Source organism: Mycteria americana, chromosome 5 (assembly GCF_035582795.1).
Source record: "Mycteria americana isolate JAX WOST 10 ecotype Jacksonville Zoo and Gardens chromosome 5, USCA_MyAme_1.0, whole genome shotgun sequence".
Taxonomy (NCBI): domain Eukaryota; kingdom Metazoa; phylum Chordata; class Aves; order Ciconiiformes; family Ciconiidae; genus Mycteria; species Mycteria americana.
This window is the reverse complement of record NC_134369.1, coordinates 44496284-44513756: the sequence shown is the minus strand read 5'-3', so window position 1 is coordinate 44513756 and position 17473 is coordinate 44496284. Positions and strand designations below refer to the sequence as shown.

The window sequence follows — 17473 nt, the reverse complement described above, 5'->3', positions numbered from 1 at the left end:
CTGATGCTTCTACCCAAGGAACATCTGTTGGGCTGACTCCAAGCTAGTGATGGGTGAGTCAGTATGCAGACCTTGTTAAACATTGGAGCTTTTAGTCTCAGGGCTGCCAAATGGCCTCTCAACATAGCTGTCTATATGAAGAATACAGTTCCTTTATGTTTAATGAGGTTGTTGGAGAATCAACAGCCTCCATGAGGCTGCCGAAGAAACCAATTGCAAAAGCAAAATGTATAATGAGGTTAGGTGAGCTGTTAATTTTCCTCTCTCAGTTCCTTAGTAATATTTGTGAAAGAAAACTTGCCCTTTAAGTCTTCAGGATAGGATGTTGGAGCAAAAGAATAGCAGAGGAAAAAAAAGAGCACAGAGATAGAAACTACAGAGAGCAGGACGAGAAGAGTAAGTACCAGCGTTGATGCACAAAATAAGCAGAAACAGCCTGACATGTAAGGGTGAAGAGAAAATGGTGTGCTAAAGTATGCTAAATAAACAACCAAAATGTTTATCTTCAGAAAAGGAAAACTAAACACCCCATTTCTTCATCTCTAGGAAGGAACAGAAAGAAACATTTAAAATGTAAACAAAAATAAACCCTATGCCTGCAGAATGTGGTATGAGGGTGGAAGCCCACAAAAAATCACACCTGGACTTGCCATACAATATACTTGCTACAGACTTCTATAGGTTGTTTTAGAATACCTAGGTACTCTAATTTTTTTCTTGTGACACTTAAAAGATTGGCAATGGACTACAAAATCTTTAAAAAAATACTGAAGGGACCTTTTCTTTTTATAAGATATCCCTAATTAAGACAATATAACACAGTGATTCAATATAAAATGGATTAGCAATATTCCTCCTATTTGATTGCTTCATTATCTACCCTGAGTGTAAATCTTAATGTTATTCTGAAAACTATCTCCTCACAGGCATGGGTTAAATTTCCTAAAGAAAAGCTCATTAAATACAGTATTCTTGCAAAAGACATGAAGACAGTGTTATTGCTTAAGAACTGGACCTTAGTCCTGGGACATGGGAAGAGGGCTCTATTCCCTGCTCCATCACACACTTCTCATGTGATATTGAACAAGTCACTCTTGGCTGGCTTTGCAAATGTGCTCAGCAGCTGCTTCTTATGATCAGATTACCAAAGTGCTGAAATCTTTTGAAAATCTGGCTATTTATTTTGTTGCTGAATAGGATCAGAGATCTTTTGAAATCTGGCCCCAGTTGGGGTGCTGTGCTCTTTTGAAAAGCTAGCCCTAAATCTGTATATGCCTCAATTTCTCTATTAGCATTATCAGCACTGTTCTGCTTCATCAAGAGGATGAGAAACAGCTGGCATACACAGCAATTCAAATTTGAAAGGGGATATATAAATGTAGAGTTGCTCTGATAGTTGTAGAAATGTCATATGTACTTAAAAAAGCAAACAAAACCCCAGCTCCTGATTTTTCCTAAACTTTTACACAATTGTGGTTTTCTATAAATCCACAATTTTAAAACCTCACTCTGAAGCGAGGTAATGTTGATAATATTATTCTGCTTGCTATAGGTAATGTTTGGGAATTGTCTAGATGTATAAAAATGTGAACAAAAATATTTCTCCCTCTTCCTTTTATGATTATGAATATGCATTTAATGACTTTCCAGATGATGAAATAAGACACGGAATTTTGTACTTGCATGTGGTACCACCCCATGCAAAGCAAAGCAAAAACAATTTTTATATGATACAAGGAGAATGCAAAGTGACAACACACACATGCTTGTGCAGATGCACTCGGCTAACTCTGTGAGTAAGAATTACAGGGAGTGATGTGCTCAAGCACTGAAATTAAGGTAAGCATTTTCAGACAGCTCCATTTATGAGGAGGACTGTGGCACAACTGCAGTTAAGTAGTTCATTAGGGACTTGCCTTTCCTTCCTTAGGAAGAGAAATCACAGTATGACTGATTTCAAAGGTTTTAAAAACAAAAATATTCATCTTGGCTTAAAAGCTAGCAAATAAACAGAAAAGATGTTTCTTAAGGGAGCTTGATATTTTAAAACAACATCGAAGTTCCCAACGGCGTGGAGATTCTTATTTTCCTCGCAATCTCGGATAGATGTAGAGGCTTACATGTTCTCTAAATTGTAAGCTCTCTATGAAGGGTGTTCTTTAATTACAGACAGCTAATGAAAACAGTTTTTACTGATCTCTCTAATGTCCTGGGAAAGTCTTTACTATGGATTCATTGTATTCTACTCTATATCCCTGATTGAAATGGGAGACCACAAGAGCATAGGGATTTGGTGGAAACTCGATTTCCTTCCTCTGGCTTCAAAGAGAACAGTTGCAGAAATTAAGCTGCGTTGATATTGTGGTCAAACTTTGGTCAGACTGTGGTTATACTTGCATATTATACAGATATAAAATCACTGCACTTTGGTTTTTAAAATTGCTGGGTCTACCTTCAGTATCTAAATCTTGCTCTGTTGACCACAGGTATCCAATATAACTATTACATGAAAATAAGAATTATTATTAAATCCATATACTGCAAACTCCATTTCCAGGGCTCTGACTATTATTTACTCCAAATATTTAGACAGTCACTTTGGAAAATACTAATAAATATATAACTGCAAACATATGAGATGGGAAACATAGATTTACTCTCTTCATTTAAAAAAAATGTTTGTGTGTTTTCTGTCACTTCAGGCAAAATATTTTCTTTGAGTCATAACTTTTGACTTGTAATATAGAGTGATGTAACTCTTGGTAAAACAAATATTGTAAAAGCTCATTCATTTACACTGCTTTATTCCCTCATGTCTACATACTAATAAGGAAGTGGCTCCCTCTCTGTTTGTTTGTTTGTTTGTTTAAGGTCTCTGCTACATTCATTATGGGTTGGTTAATCTACTTCTTCAGCTCTTCATGCAGATGTATTTATTATCCCTGCAACAGACTCAACAAGGTCTAAAAGAAGCAGCTATTCAACTGGAGATACACGGCAGAAGCTCAGATGATCCGGAAAACCAATAAGCTACATTAATAGAAGAAACAAAGGCTAAACTCTATTGAATTTAGCAGGACTTTACGTATGTCCTTACATTCTCTGCTCAGCTGAGGAGACTAAGGTATGACGGCTGTACTGAAACTGTTAAATCCAACCACAAGATCAAATTCCTCAACCACTTTCATTTGCAAAATGGAGCACTACAATATTAAGTTCTACTGAGGCTCCGTCCAAAACACTCTTCAGAGCAGAGACACTTTTCTTCTGTTCAGAAAAGGACAAATAAAAAGACAAACAAAAGTTCTATCAGATATTGCAATCTGCAGATAGCAACAGCCTTTTTTCATTTTACATATCAAAAACTACAGCAGCGATTACTTTTTGTCTGTTTCTGATTACTAAAAGCAAAAAGCAGAACAAGCACTTTTGGCACACCGGATTTATTGCACATCTGTAATTGGCTAACCCCATCATGTGCGTTATTTGAAAAAGTTATGTAGACGGAACATATAATTTAAGATATTCATGCTTCTAAAAAAGACCACCTGGAGCTAACCCATGCAAAATAAAACATGAATGTAAAAATCATATGGAAACATTTTATTAAGGGTTTTGGAAAAGTGGACTGTTGTGGCACTGACTTTTACATAACAATTTCTACTGGATGACAATCCATATCATTATATAACAACAAGAAATTAACTTGTTTTAATTTGAAAGTTTCCCCTGACTTCTTTTACCATCATCGCCAAGGTTGGAGCCAATGCAACCGTCAATACTATTCTCCTCCTAACATATTTACCTCTCCAAGTCTGAAGCCCATGCTCTTGCCAAAACCCACTCGGCCAATACTGTCAATATTCTCAGCCATGAATTATAATGGAAACACTCACCATCTTGTAGCTGGAATGAGGAAGGTATGTTCTCAACTCAGGAGTGAATTTCGAATGACACAGTGAGGATTACTGTGCACAGAAAGACATGCACATTGAAGGAAGAAATAATGCAGTGAAAAGTTTAAAACTTTGGGGGGTTTCTTTTAAATACTAATATTCTTCACCAGGTTGTTTTCATTACTAAGACTGCATTGAGAATGCAAACACGTAGAGAAAAATAGAGGAATACAAAAAGGAGAGAGTCAACAGTGGAAGCTGAGTACAAGAAGATAACATTAGGCATATTCAGTGTTCCAGCTAAGGACTCAAAAAAAATGAATGGCTAAGAAAAATAAACTGGATTAAAAGAATATAATGAAAATGCAAAAATGACCAAGTTAGTGTAACAGCACAAGAAGAGACAAAGGAAGATGAATTGCAGTGTAATAGAATGGAAATGCAGTAGTGGCTGGGAGTGAGAGAAAAGACATTAAAGTCACCTGTTCTATTTCCTTGCTCTTAAAAACACGTACTGTTTGGTTGTTTTCCTATTTAATTGTTAAGTTGTAAGGTGGAGTTCTAGCAATAAACTCTTCCAGGGACTGACATCTGATTGACAACATTTTAGAAAGAGTATTAATTTGTTACCAGCAGTAAATGTTTTGTGTCTCCACAGAAGTGATGGATAGAACTTTTTATGATACAAATAAAGCACCATGAGAAACTAAATCATTCTATCATTTCTGCTAGCAGAACTGGAAGGATCAGGTTGGTTCTTTTTATGCTTTTGTTCATGCAAAAAAAGGACAGCTGAACTTGAAATGCTTTTCCCATTGTTCCTGTTCTGCATCACAAGAAAACCAAAACCTTTCAAAGTCTTGTAACAAAATTAACTACAAAGCAACAACCAGTAGCCTGGAGTTTAGGGCAACAGAGATAAAAATGAATAAAACAACAACAATAATAATAATATAGTTTTCAATTTCATTATACTGAAATAAATAAATTTTAGGAGGTTTGATTTACTAAGCTACACAGATCATTGTCTATGATCCAAACATCACTGTAATTTGCAAATTTTAAATCAGCACTTATGCCATGTTTACTCTCAGTTCATTGATGATCATGCCCAGAGTGGTTTCTGCAGAAAACCACAGAAACTCCTTTCTTAATAGTACCTTTCACTTCAATCTGCCTTCAAAGATCAATCAGTTATACAGTTAATGTGTTTAGCTTGGTTCTGCTAATATAATGTTCTTCTAGTATTTTAAAACCATAATTCTTACGTACTAGTAAGTCAAATGCCTTCCAAATACTTCAGTATACAATGCCTATCCTAGTTAATTGGACTTGCACTTTCAGAGAATTAAGCTGGGTTTGTTTTATAAAAATTACCTTCCATTTATCCATTTTGTTGAAAAAATATACAATCTTACTTTTATCCCTTTAGTGGAGGAATTTTCCCAATATTTTGCCTACAACTGCTTTGGGGCTAGGACATCCAGTTCTAAGACAGCTCAGTACTGCAAACTTCACACCACCAGCACTGCAAAGAATGGATGATGCTGAAAATTAGACCAGGCTGATATCAGAGGTAACCCAATTCCTTGTCTGAAGAACACATGAAAGACAATTTATTCAACAGTTCTGGCATATCTGAGAAACACTGCAAGCTGGGATTCAGGATAATGATGCCCAAGAGTTTCAGAGTCCCTTGCTTGTACCACGGCAGGTAACCTACCGAAGAAGCAACACAGAACTGTGGCAACCACAGCGAGGCAATGCCAGTGGATATTACTGAGATGTCAGGGGTTTCCCTGCTCAGTTGGGAAGATCTGCTTTTTTTGGCACATCTAAGAATTATACCCTTCTGTTTTTCAAGTACTTTTAAAGTTTGATTCAGACACAAAAGAAAGATTTCTTGTTTCCCCAGCAGAAAAGATAGAGGTAGCATTCACCATGTATGGGTATGACTCAAACACAGAGCAGGCAGTTCATGGAGCCTTACGCTTGGGACTCCAGCATTTGGATTCCAGCGGCAGAATGCTTTTGCCTGAGGAGCTTGAGGGAGAAACAAGGAGGAACGAACAAGACGACAAAAGCCACAACAAGCTATAATACTCCCATTTTGTTCAAGAAGATATGAGATGAACTCTAACAGCAGAATTCTCCTCCCCAGGTTTTTGTATTGTTGATGCGTATGCTCCGTGAACACTGCTGTTAACAGTAACCTGAACTATAAAGATCTGTAGAATGGATTCTGTACAGGGAAGCACTTGAATAAGCCTGTATCAAGCTCTCCTGCCTTTGCTGCATCAGAAGTTTTACTATACCTTACTGCTAATGAGCCTATGCTGTTGCCAGAACTCTTCCTATTTCTAATACACATAAAACCATTTTTTCTTTCGTTTTTCTAATCCTGCTAGATTTTTTCTTAATGTCTCTGCTTGTGTTTCTCAACTTTCTGCACCTCAGACATTCGAGTTTATCTTAGTTGCTATATATTTCCTTTTTATTCCCAAAGTTTTACATAAATACACATATTTTTTCAAATTATTGATTTCACTTTCATTCTGAAAAAGGAATCGGTTTTATAATTTTCAGGTGCATAGGAAACCATCATTTCACAAATTTTTCTTTTAGCCTTCTAGTCAACTTCTATTCTAATTTTTCCATCAAAATTTTTCCTCACAATCAATTTCACATATAAGTTTCCCCATTAGGCAATTAGTCCCTCAAAAGCGCCAAGTATATTGGTTGGCACCCTCCTCCATTTGCAGAGATTGAAAGCAATCAGGTCATGATCACTTGTCACTAGGCAACCACCAACTCCGAGTCCAGTATTCAATTCATCTTATCTATCACAATGAGATTCAAATAGAGCTACCTCATTTTGGGTGCCATATCTTTCATACTAGAAAACCATCAATAATTCTCACAAAGAACATTAATGTTTTACCACTGACTGTCTGAAATTTCCAGCACTCATTTCCTACATTCAAACAACACCTAATAGTCTTTTTCTTCAACCTATGTAACAGGTCAATGACTAAGCAACCTACTCCAACAGCTGCACTGCTCCTGTGGCCACATAAACAGGTTTACAACGGATAGGCATTATGTTTATAACCAGTGTTTGATCTGTTTGGTACACAGTCAGAGCACTTTATAGTGGCCTACACATAAACAGGAATCAGATTCTCATAAGAATAATAAAAACGCATGCAAGACAGGGAGAAATAGATTACAGGGCTATCAAGAATTCTCCAGCACAAGAGCAGAAGTTCCACGCAAAGCGGGACGGCCAGATTTGGAGACCCTTTTCATAACAAACAATACCTCCAATTCATCTGCATTATGCTGTTTTCATCTGATTGAACTTTTCATGTCTAACACTGAAAAACATCTTAGGCCACAAACACTGAGGAATAAAGTAATCGTTATTTCTTTGCCCCTAGAGATGGTTTCCCTGAGACAGAATTGTGTGGTGGTTCAAAAGAGAAGGCTGGTCTTAGTGGAAGGCTTGTGTAGTTAGGCAGGGAAAGGCTTGTACTATCTCGCGTCTCCTGCTCAGAAGTCAACACTCGGTTTAAAATATAAAAGGCTAACAACAGGTAATGTTATTTAAAGGGTTTCCACAATGAGATCATTCAGAAAAGAACCATTTATTTACCTCCTATAAATGCATACATATCCAGCATAAAAATTATTAGAAAAAGATATTTAAATTAATGAAAATAATCCCACTTGACATTTGGGATAACAATTACCCTACTTTCCAATTATCATTATTGCTTATTTTCTTTCCCAGAGAATTCAAAGCACTGGACTTATTTCCTCAACGTCAAGTTCCGTAGTATGGTAAGACATCAAGTTCATTTTCAACCTATACTTATGTACTTTGTTTATGTTGAGAATGGATCCTTTGAAAAACATGCTAGTTTGAACGAAACAGGTGTAATTTTGTTTTAAAGCACAATTTTTCTTCTTGTGATTATTTTTTACTTATTTTACTACCAATGCAGAATTGAAGTAACACTGAATGCTTTATTGCAAGCAACATGTCAGAGTCATATTTAGTTACATTGGACAAGAACAATTTGGACAAGAAAAATTTCAGTCCACCACAAACACTTTTGACAGCATCTGATTTCTCTTCATACTCCTATATGTTAATTCCAGAACACAGATGTGTAAAACTACCTCATTTCAGAACACATAACACTAAAAGTAGATATGGCTAAACTAAAAGTGACATTCTTCATGCAACCTACCAGTTGGTCAGTACTATTTACTGAAGTCCTTTTCACTCCTCAGCTAGAATCTCTCATTCACCTCTTCTCATACAGCAGAAGATAAGTGAAATTCTTTTATTTATGTAACGTAAAATGTAAAGATTTGGCTTAAAAAAAAATAAAGCTCATGATAAACCCACTTATAACTTGAGATTGTGGATAATCCCACAATTACTTTTTTCGTTCAAAGAAAAAACATGCCTAAAGTTGTCTTACATACTCCAGTTTCCATATATCATGTCATCCAGCAGGAAATTATACTCATGGCCTTGCACAAACACTTGTATCTCCAAAGATAGAAATTAACACCTCACTCAACTAAAAAAGAATGAAAATCTAATAACTATTTTGATGTCATCATGGCAAATTTCCAGGACAAGGGTTTGCAAAATTAGGCACAGACTACTGGGTTTAATTGCTGCTTCAAAACAAACAGAAATGGCAAATGCTGGGAAGTCTGCTCAAGAAAAGACTCATGAGCCTTCTTTTTATAGTGACAGAGGTCCCGAGTCAGTACCAGTGTCCCAAAGATTGCCCAAAAAGGAAATACTTGGCATGGCAGCCAAACACATTCAACATGCCAGAGAACATCACGGTGCCTCACACTCCTCCTCTCCCTTCCTCTCTTCACTTGAAAAAAAGGAAGAAAATATGGCTTAGTGAAAACACCTACGACATAGTGAAAAAGAACATAAAAAGCTGCATGATCTTTGACCACTTTCAGCAACAGTTTGTGCTAAATATATAAAGAAATTTGGAGTCAAATCACTTGAAGACAATGATATTCCAAAATATGAAGATGCTCAGGAGAGTTTGATGTTGGAAAAGGACTACAAGGCCTAGTATGGGTCAGGCAATCAGAACACGCTAGAGGTCTTCAAGTGCCATGCCATATAAAGCACCACTTACTGGCTGAACACACAGTATATACTCTAAAAATACTTCCATTCCCAGATAAGAACTTTCAGAAACTCACCTTTGAGTGCAAAAAATTGGTTAGCAGCTCATTTACTGTTCTCCTCAGAACATAACCCTTAAATACTGGGAGTCAGACACAGACTTTTGGGGGGTTGGAAACAGAGGGGAATAGTACTGTTATTCATAACATACAGTATGTAGTATGCAAAGAATAACAATTTTATTCCTACTGATGCTAAATAACTTTTTGATTATTTTCTGCCATATGAGAATCATGTCCTGGTCTTTAAGAACTGTAATCTTTAAACTCATCTGTTGCAAGTCATGTGTGTATTTGTTTACAAGGACTAATACTTCCTACGTACAGAAAGCCTTAGACAATGTATCAAAAAAAAAAATGACTGAAGTCTGCTGTATTAGAAGATGGAAAATTTATCCATTTTTAGAAAATGTCAAATCATTGGCTATTGCTTTTAAGATTAATAAAAGATATAATGGTTTCTAGATAGCCTCTAAATAAAGATTACTATGAATGGAGAAATGATTTACCAATAGTCACCACAATAAGATTTCTTTAAAGGTTACAATCATCAGTTATTTAGCTGTAACACTGCTGAGAATGCCTGGTCATTTCTTGAATAATGCATAATGTTCATTGCAGATTTGATCTGTATTATAACAATACAGATATTTCTAAAATAATGGAGAAAACTATCTGTTACTTTCCAATTGCTCAAGATATTTCCATGAAGTAATTGACTCTGAAAATATTATATGAAGTTACCTGAGCGTTCATTTGCAAGCACAACTTGTGGTGATCGCTACAGAATAGGCATAAGAAAACAAACTCATCAGCCTTTATAGACTTTTAAGAAAAGCTGTGATAAATACAGGGCAGAGTAAAGGACCTTCCTGAAATACTAAATTAAAATTATTAAATTGCTGTACAGTACTGGGGGACAAATTTAAAACTAAGCTTTTAAATTTAATTATTAACACAAGCAGACCATCACACTGGGGGGGGGAAGCAGTTGGCTATGCAATGTAAGTACCTCTCATATAATTTTCCAAATACCTTTAAGTCTATTCAGAAGATTGCTTGGGCACGCACAAAATATAATGTCTAGTGTTTTATTGTAGGATTATCAACCATACTTCACATGAAGCTGCAAGCTATTTATGTGAGCTTGTTTATCCATATGAACTTCTTCCAAGGGCAGCAAAAAGCAACCTTAATAAATGAAAATGAATTTCTTTTGATGTAATTTCATGAATGTTTGATCAGAATGTGTTAACAGGTTTCTATGTAAGGAGAACTGGTGAAGTAATAAAATATACCTATACTATACAGTTAAACCTGCTTATGGGGAATTCTTATACAATGAAACACTGTTTCATTATTTCGATATACTGACACATAAATAATACAAACCTAGTTAGTGCAAAGCTAAGTACTAACAGGAAAAAAAAAAAAAAGCAAAAATCCTTCCCTAGCCCTCCCCCACCCCTTATGCCTAGAGGAATGGGAACTGTATCACCAGATGGGTGGAGGAGCAGGATTATTATATCAGATAGGGTGAAAAGACATTAAATGTTTACCTAGCTTTTTTATAGGGAGAAATGTGTTAATCTAAACCAGACTATTTATACTGTTGTCTTAGCATAAGGCTTCATTCTCCCTTAAAATTATTTTCTTCATTAGAATCTTTACACAAAAAGGAAGCTTCAGTATTCAGATATATATTCTTATTCCACGAGAAGATAATGAAAAACAGATCCCAGATACTCTGAAAACATACACAGAGATCTGCAGAGATCAGACTTTCCGTAATATAGGACAGCTTGTAGAAGCACTGTCTGTTAGCTACAGGAATTTTGGGAGGAATTATTTATTTTAACAGACAGCTTATAGATCGTACAGCAGAGTCCGCTTTACATCTGCCTTGAAACACTGTTTAATTGCCTGAGAATAAACTCTCATCCTGAAAAAAAGGGGAAGATTTGCATATTATATCAGAAGCTTGATGAACCATGTTATACTCATGCTCTGGATGATGTAATTATTACCTTTTTTTTTCCTCCATGAAAATTATATATGATGCGGCAGATAATATAAATGAAATATATGAAATGACGCAAATATGTCCAGCTACTAAATCATCAGCCTGAAAGTCCTTTGTTTTTTGCCCTCCAAGTCTATCTCCATCCATTGAAAATTACAACTTTCCTTAACTAATATTACTTCCTTTAAATGGAAGAGCAGGTAAAAGCCCTTTGCACCATCAATACCAGTAACCCTTCATGGGCAGTTGTGGGCTGATAAATAAGACTCTATTTCCTCCTCCTCCCCCCACCCTTAAAGGTGGCTTTTTCTTTTGCCTCATGCTATATACAATCTATCTAGTTTAGTGTAGATTAAGAGTTTAAGTTTCATAATGTATGGAAAAAACCTGAAGTGCTCAAATCTCATATGCCTCTTTCCAAAATGTTTTGTCCAAAATGTTTTGTCCAAAATGTGAGATCAGTAGCTGAAATAAAACACGGCAGTTTTGTGTGCTGTCAAAGCCAGGACAACCACCATTCCCAGGTTTTGGTAACTCTGCGTTCTGTTAATGCAACTTGCTCCCTAATTTAAAATACTTATCAGACAGAAAGATCACACTCATCTACATAAGTAGCATGAGTAAAAATCAAATTACAAAAACATGTCCAGTTTATACAAGCCATTGGACACACTAGGACCAACACGCACACGGCCTCTAAAATAACTGATTCCTCTCTCACCTGACTTTTGTGGCAATTCACGTCTAAAACTTTGATTTTCCTACCCAACTGCTTATTTGAGCATGAAAAGAGGGTGTTTAATATTGAAAACAGTCTATTTTGGCTGAAATGACATTTTGGCGTCATTACAAGATGATAAATAAAATCCCATTCTGATAAACCTGAAGATTTAAAAATTTGGATGTGATGCTCTCGAACTTCAGAAATACACGATTCTGCCTTTAAGGTTTAGCCAGAAAATTAAGAGATTGAGTCCTCAAATCAAGGAATAACGCCATCCTCCTCTCAAATGCATCCTTATATAAAATACTAAAACAAAGCAACACAATCATTGCCAAATAACTTCAAGCAAATTAGTCTATGTCACCAAGAAGACTTACAGCTGTAATAGTTATATCAACAGGTTCGTTGTTAAATAAAAAATAAATAAGAGGTTTATTTCACCTTCACATGGTGTCTTTCTCATGCAGACCTCAGATTTCCACATTTGTATCCCTTTAAAGGATTTGATATGCAGGGAAAGAAGAAAGGATGATGGTAAAAATTTCAATTTAGAGGTTACTAAAGGCTGCCATATTTGATACTACACAACATATTTACTCCATACCTTTTACTGATGTATTAGGTGGAGGTCCTTCCATTCTCAAGTTCCATGGAGGATCGCCTTGATTAGCAAAGTCCCTCATTTTCAGATAGCTAATTGTAAGTCGGATGATGGATGCCTTGTCAAGCTGGCTGGTAATGGCTGCAGGCAGTGGCAACAACTTTGCCAACTCATAGAATTCAAAATTCTCCTTTCCCCGGCGAGAGCGAGCAGCATCTCGGGACTTTTCCTTCCTCAAAGCTTGTAAACTGAAAGAAAATAAATGAAGTAGGACATCCATCAATATTACTGTTCTGTCACATTTAACCAATGTGCTTTTTCACTGCTGGTCTTCTATACAAATTACCACATTTTCAAAATGCTGTTGTGTACGGATGTACAGACTTCAGGATATATTTAATGGTACTCCTGTCTTTGAATGATTAAAACTAATGATAATATTTGAGTTTCCGTGGTAGCCAACACATTGAGTAACTACTCCTAACTCATTTCAGCCACTTTCTTCTTAGCCTGCCCTTCCTTCCTCTGCTGCCAGTCACAAGAAAGGATTCCCAAGAATGCCGTGTAGGTGGGGTTTATCTGCATGGATGCCGTTGCTTCTCTTGATCCATTGTAACCCAATTTTGTCTAAGTTTGTGCCAAATGCTGACTATTGGGAAAAGGAGGCTAAAAGCAGATGACTGAAGTATGCCACCTGTGACCGGGCTTGCAGTGCAGCCAAGATGACCAAACAGGCTGTATAGTAGCTTCTGAGCTGCAGAAGTTTAAGTCTGGTGGAATAACATAAACCTTCCTGGATTTCATGAAGCTGCTCTTATGAGTTGTTCAGCTGTCCTTGCTGTGGGAACAGCAACCTTTGTCAGAGGGGCGAGCAAGCAGTTAGTACAGTTATGTGCTTCACATTTCTGATTGTAACTCACTACCACAGATGGGTCAGACTGACAACTTTTTGGTCAGAAAGGACCTTCTGCTTCATACTGAGCAGGTGGAAATGCAAAGATATTAATTTACTCCTGTCGCATCAATGTATCACTTGCTACCACCCCTATGCAAGGCCTAAAGGTAACTCAGATTTTACTCCTGGGCTATTTGTTTAATTGGTGTATAACTGCTGAATGCACATCGTGATGACAGCACGTAACCTGATCTTTCCCTGAAACTCAAAGGAAATTCAAGTTTCAGTTGGTTTCAATATTTGATAATACAGCTTTGCAAGGGAAAAGGAATTAACTTTTTTGTTGCATGGTTTGGGGCAGAGAAAGAAATGTACAGTACCCAAAAGATTAGGAGTCAATGTATAGATAATACAAAGAACAGATTGCCTTTTTCTTTTTAATGAGAGTTTTTTGTTGGTGGGTTTTTTTTGTTTTTTTTTTTTTTTTTTTTTTTTTTTTTTTTAAATAGAGCAGAGTGTTCAACTCAGGATATGATAAGCTTGACCATACTTCTGCCTTGGTGGATAGAGGTTGGTGCTGATGCTGGGACTGGTGTCTCCCAGTCACTGCATAATGTGAGTAGAAACTGTTCTTGTCCCTCACAAAGACTCTACCTTTCCTTTGCTTCATTTGCTTACTTATTAATTTGATGAAGTTACAGCCACAATTCCATTAACTCGTCATTGGTTTACAACAGAGCCAGAATTCAACCAGTGTGTAATGGAACAGCAAACACTTCTCTCAAGCTTCCACAACCCTTCCTGAAACCCTGGATTTTATCAACAAAAAAATCACAATGGCCAGATCTACAAAAGCACTCTGGCATATGAAGTAGACCAGTAGAATCTAGGCATGCAGATCTAATACCATGATTCTGAGACCTCTATTTACCTATCTTTCTAATTTGGAAATAATTTAAACTACAGAGGTTCTCTTATTTTAATATTCTTAACCACCTGCATTTTCATGGCTGTCTCTACCACCTCAGACTTGAAAGGGCAGATCAGCTGGGCCCTTAAAATACAAATGAAATCCCTCCATCACACTTCCCTGAGAATGCTTAACAAATTATATTCCCTACACAATTCTATACTAATAGCAATTATATTTAAAAAGACAGCCTGACTAAGAAATAGGGATGGTGAGTTAAAGATACAGGAGGAAATGACACGTCCTTACCCACAGGTAAAGATATACCATCCTACTGAATCCCACACTAAAGTACATACTTGTCTTTATGAACTTCATACAGGCTGCTAGCAGCTAGATTTATAAGTTATATTCTAGGAGAAAAGTACCTGAAAAATAAGATTTCACAATGCTCATTGTGCGTGCATCTGTCCAATTTCAAATTTTAAATATCCACTATCATAGGTGTGTAAAATCCCTCAAAAGGTGCATTAAATATAGCTGATAGAAATATTTTATGTATATACAGAAACCTGGAAGCTACAGCCCTGTGAGTTGTGAACTGTCCAATAAATTTCAGTGGCGTAAGATACCCTACACAAGTTAAATACCTACTACAGTAACATAAGAGAGAGGCAGGCAAGTGTTTCTGCCCGGTTGCTTGCAAGCTCAACTGAAAGCTCATTTTCATGGCACAAAGGATGGCCTTTACTACTTGTCATCACACTTTTTTTCTCCAGAAGCCACGCCTGAGGACCTCAAGTCCCCAAATCAAGTTTGAGGGATCCAGAAGAGCTGAGATTCTAGATCTATTCTGAAAGTCTGCACCAAGAGGTTCACACCATCTTTCCAAAGCACTTAATTATGCCCCTCTGTAAGAAGGGGGCTTTTTGGAGATCCCTAGTAAAACAAACCAGAAACATTACAGATCCCAGCAACTTCTGAATGGTGATAGGATAGTCCTTCGCAACACCAAAGACTGAATCCACAGTTTACGAGCCCTGTATATGGTTCAGGAGATTGCTGAAACTGAATAATATACTGCAATCTAAACTTATATAATGCATTACTGGATCACTAACAGTTCGCAAGGGAAGCCAATTAAGCTGAAAAGTGAGGCTGCCTGTGTAAGTAAAGAGGATCCTTTGAGATCCGCCTATGTGTATTCAAACTTTTACAATAAAAATATCCCAAAGTACAAGGGAAGGGGAGCTGATATAATAGATGTACAAAAGACACTCCTGAGAAGCAGTATTATCAATAACACGTTTTTCCTCCCAGCCATTTGCTATACTGTCACTTGTGGAAGCTTCACCAAGCGACTCAAGTCAACGAGTTTGTAACTTGGAGCACTTTCATCTTGGCATCAGTGCATTAAGCTAAATGTAGAAACAGTGTCTGTTGAAACGCACACACAAGTCCTAATTTCTACTCTACATAATTCCTTAGGGAAATACACTTGTAGCGTTGGACACTGCAGTTATGCTGATACAATGGGTCCTTAATTTGGGAGCAGTGATTTCCTCAGCAGGATGCAGGAATTCTTTAGATATGACCTAAACATCACTGTTAATCCTCTCTGGCACCTGTGATTCTGACAGGTAACATCAGCTTCATCATCAGATGCTCTTAACAGAGCAAAGTGCTGGCACTGATAATCCCAAGAGGATGCTAGAAAAGAGGGGTGTGAAGCTCACAGCAGAAAGCAGTGGTGCTGACACAGGAGCAAAACTCATCTTGGGTCCCGTCATATGACACGGGGATTAGAGGCGGTTCTTGGTAACATAAACGAACTTGCTAGAGTATCAGGCTGCAAAAACTTAGAAATACCCACAGGCTCTCCTGCTAATGAGAGGAATAAAAGTGTGGGAAACTATACCCATGTTTACTAAGTGGCTTTCAAAACCTTTCAGAAAGCACCGAGAAAGCACGCACCCCACATGTAAGAGCTCCTACATGATAGAGAAGGTCTCCCAACAGACAAGCAAATCCACGTATGCTATCTGCAGTACTGACAAGAAAATAACAGTGGGAAATATACCCCAGGGACATAAATATTGTTCCCTCTCCGCCTTCTGTGGAGAATGGGAAGGACCTCAGATAATTGGATCAGAGTGCATCACTGTACAATATCAAAGGATGATGTCATCATACAATGGCGAAACTTCATCTGTTCCCTTAAGAACATACTTCTCAAAGAATTTCCATATACAGAGTCCACTAAAGAAGACAAAGAGGTTTCCAGCTGCTAGCTCCTGATAATTCTGAGATGCAGTACCATAAAAACAGGATATTTAATGGCTAGAAAACTAATGCTATTTTAGATAGTAGGTTTCTAAAATATATATTATTTTTCCTTTTAGGGCCTTTCCAGATGGACTGATATAAAGGGGCTCCGGCTTTTACAGATGAAAGGGTACAATAAATACTACCATATAATTTTAAAATGGTGTACACAACATTTCTAAAGTAAATTTTCTATCGAAGACACAGCAGATGCAGAAGACATGATAATATGGTGTTGCATAAAAGTTTTATTGGTACTCATAACTCACTTGTGATTTCATTGTGCTTGTGGTCATTCCAAGCTTAACCTGCTTCATATTTTATTCCACATCATTTTATATATTTTATATTCATAAGCATATATATGCATCCATATCTGTGTGCACACCCACAACCTCCACATGTCTGACAGATCATCATCTGTCACTTTAAAGATGGGACAATCACAGCTCCTAATTTTTGCAGCATATAATGGCAATCAAACATGTTACAGCATATCAACAGATGCACTGACCTACATTAGCAAGGATTTTTTAGCATATCAATACCTCGCTTCCGTGTCTCAGTTTGGGCGGTAAAAATCAGTGAAATAATTTAATTCCGTGAGTTTGCATTTTGAATGAAAACAGGGGAATGGTTGTGGTTACAAATAAATATTTCTATCTGCAATTTCAAAATACAGCTTGGAAGCAGATATATAGCAGGCTTGCCCAGTTTTAGAAAGGCAGCTCGTATTAACATTTCACCTACGCTGTTCCCTTAAACCTGCTGCAGGCAGGACCCCCCAAGCAGGGCTTCTCAGAGATGTCGGTCTCCCCCTGCTCAGCCCCACATAGCAGCACCGCTGGGGGTTTATGGTGCCCC

General features: G+C 37.1%; 1 protein-coding gene across 4 annotated transcripts in view; it reads right to left on the bottom strand.

The window, feature by feature from the left end:
* Nucleotides 1-17473, bottom strand: part of NPAS3 (neuronal PAS domain protein 3) — a 629144-nt gene that overhangs the window by 423553 nt on the left and 188118 nt on the right. For 3 of the 4 annotated variants that reach the window (XM_075503122.1, XM_075503123.1, XM_075503121.1), the window contains one exon: nt 12483-12727. In XM_075503122.1, the coding sequence (XP_075359237.1) occupies nt 12483-12727 (245 nt within the window). Of the gene's footprint in view, nt 1-12319; nt 12371-12482; nt 12728-17473 lie in introns of all 4 variants that reach the window. The other variant, XM_075503124.1, reaches the window with a different exon arrangement.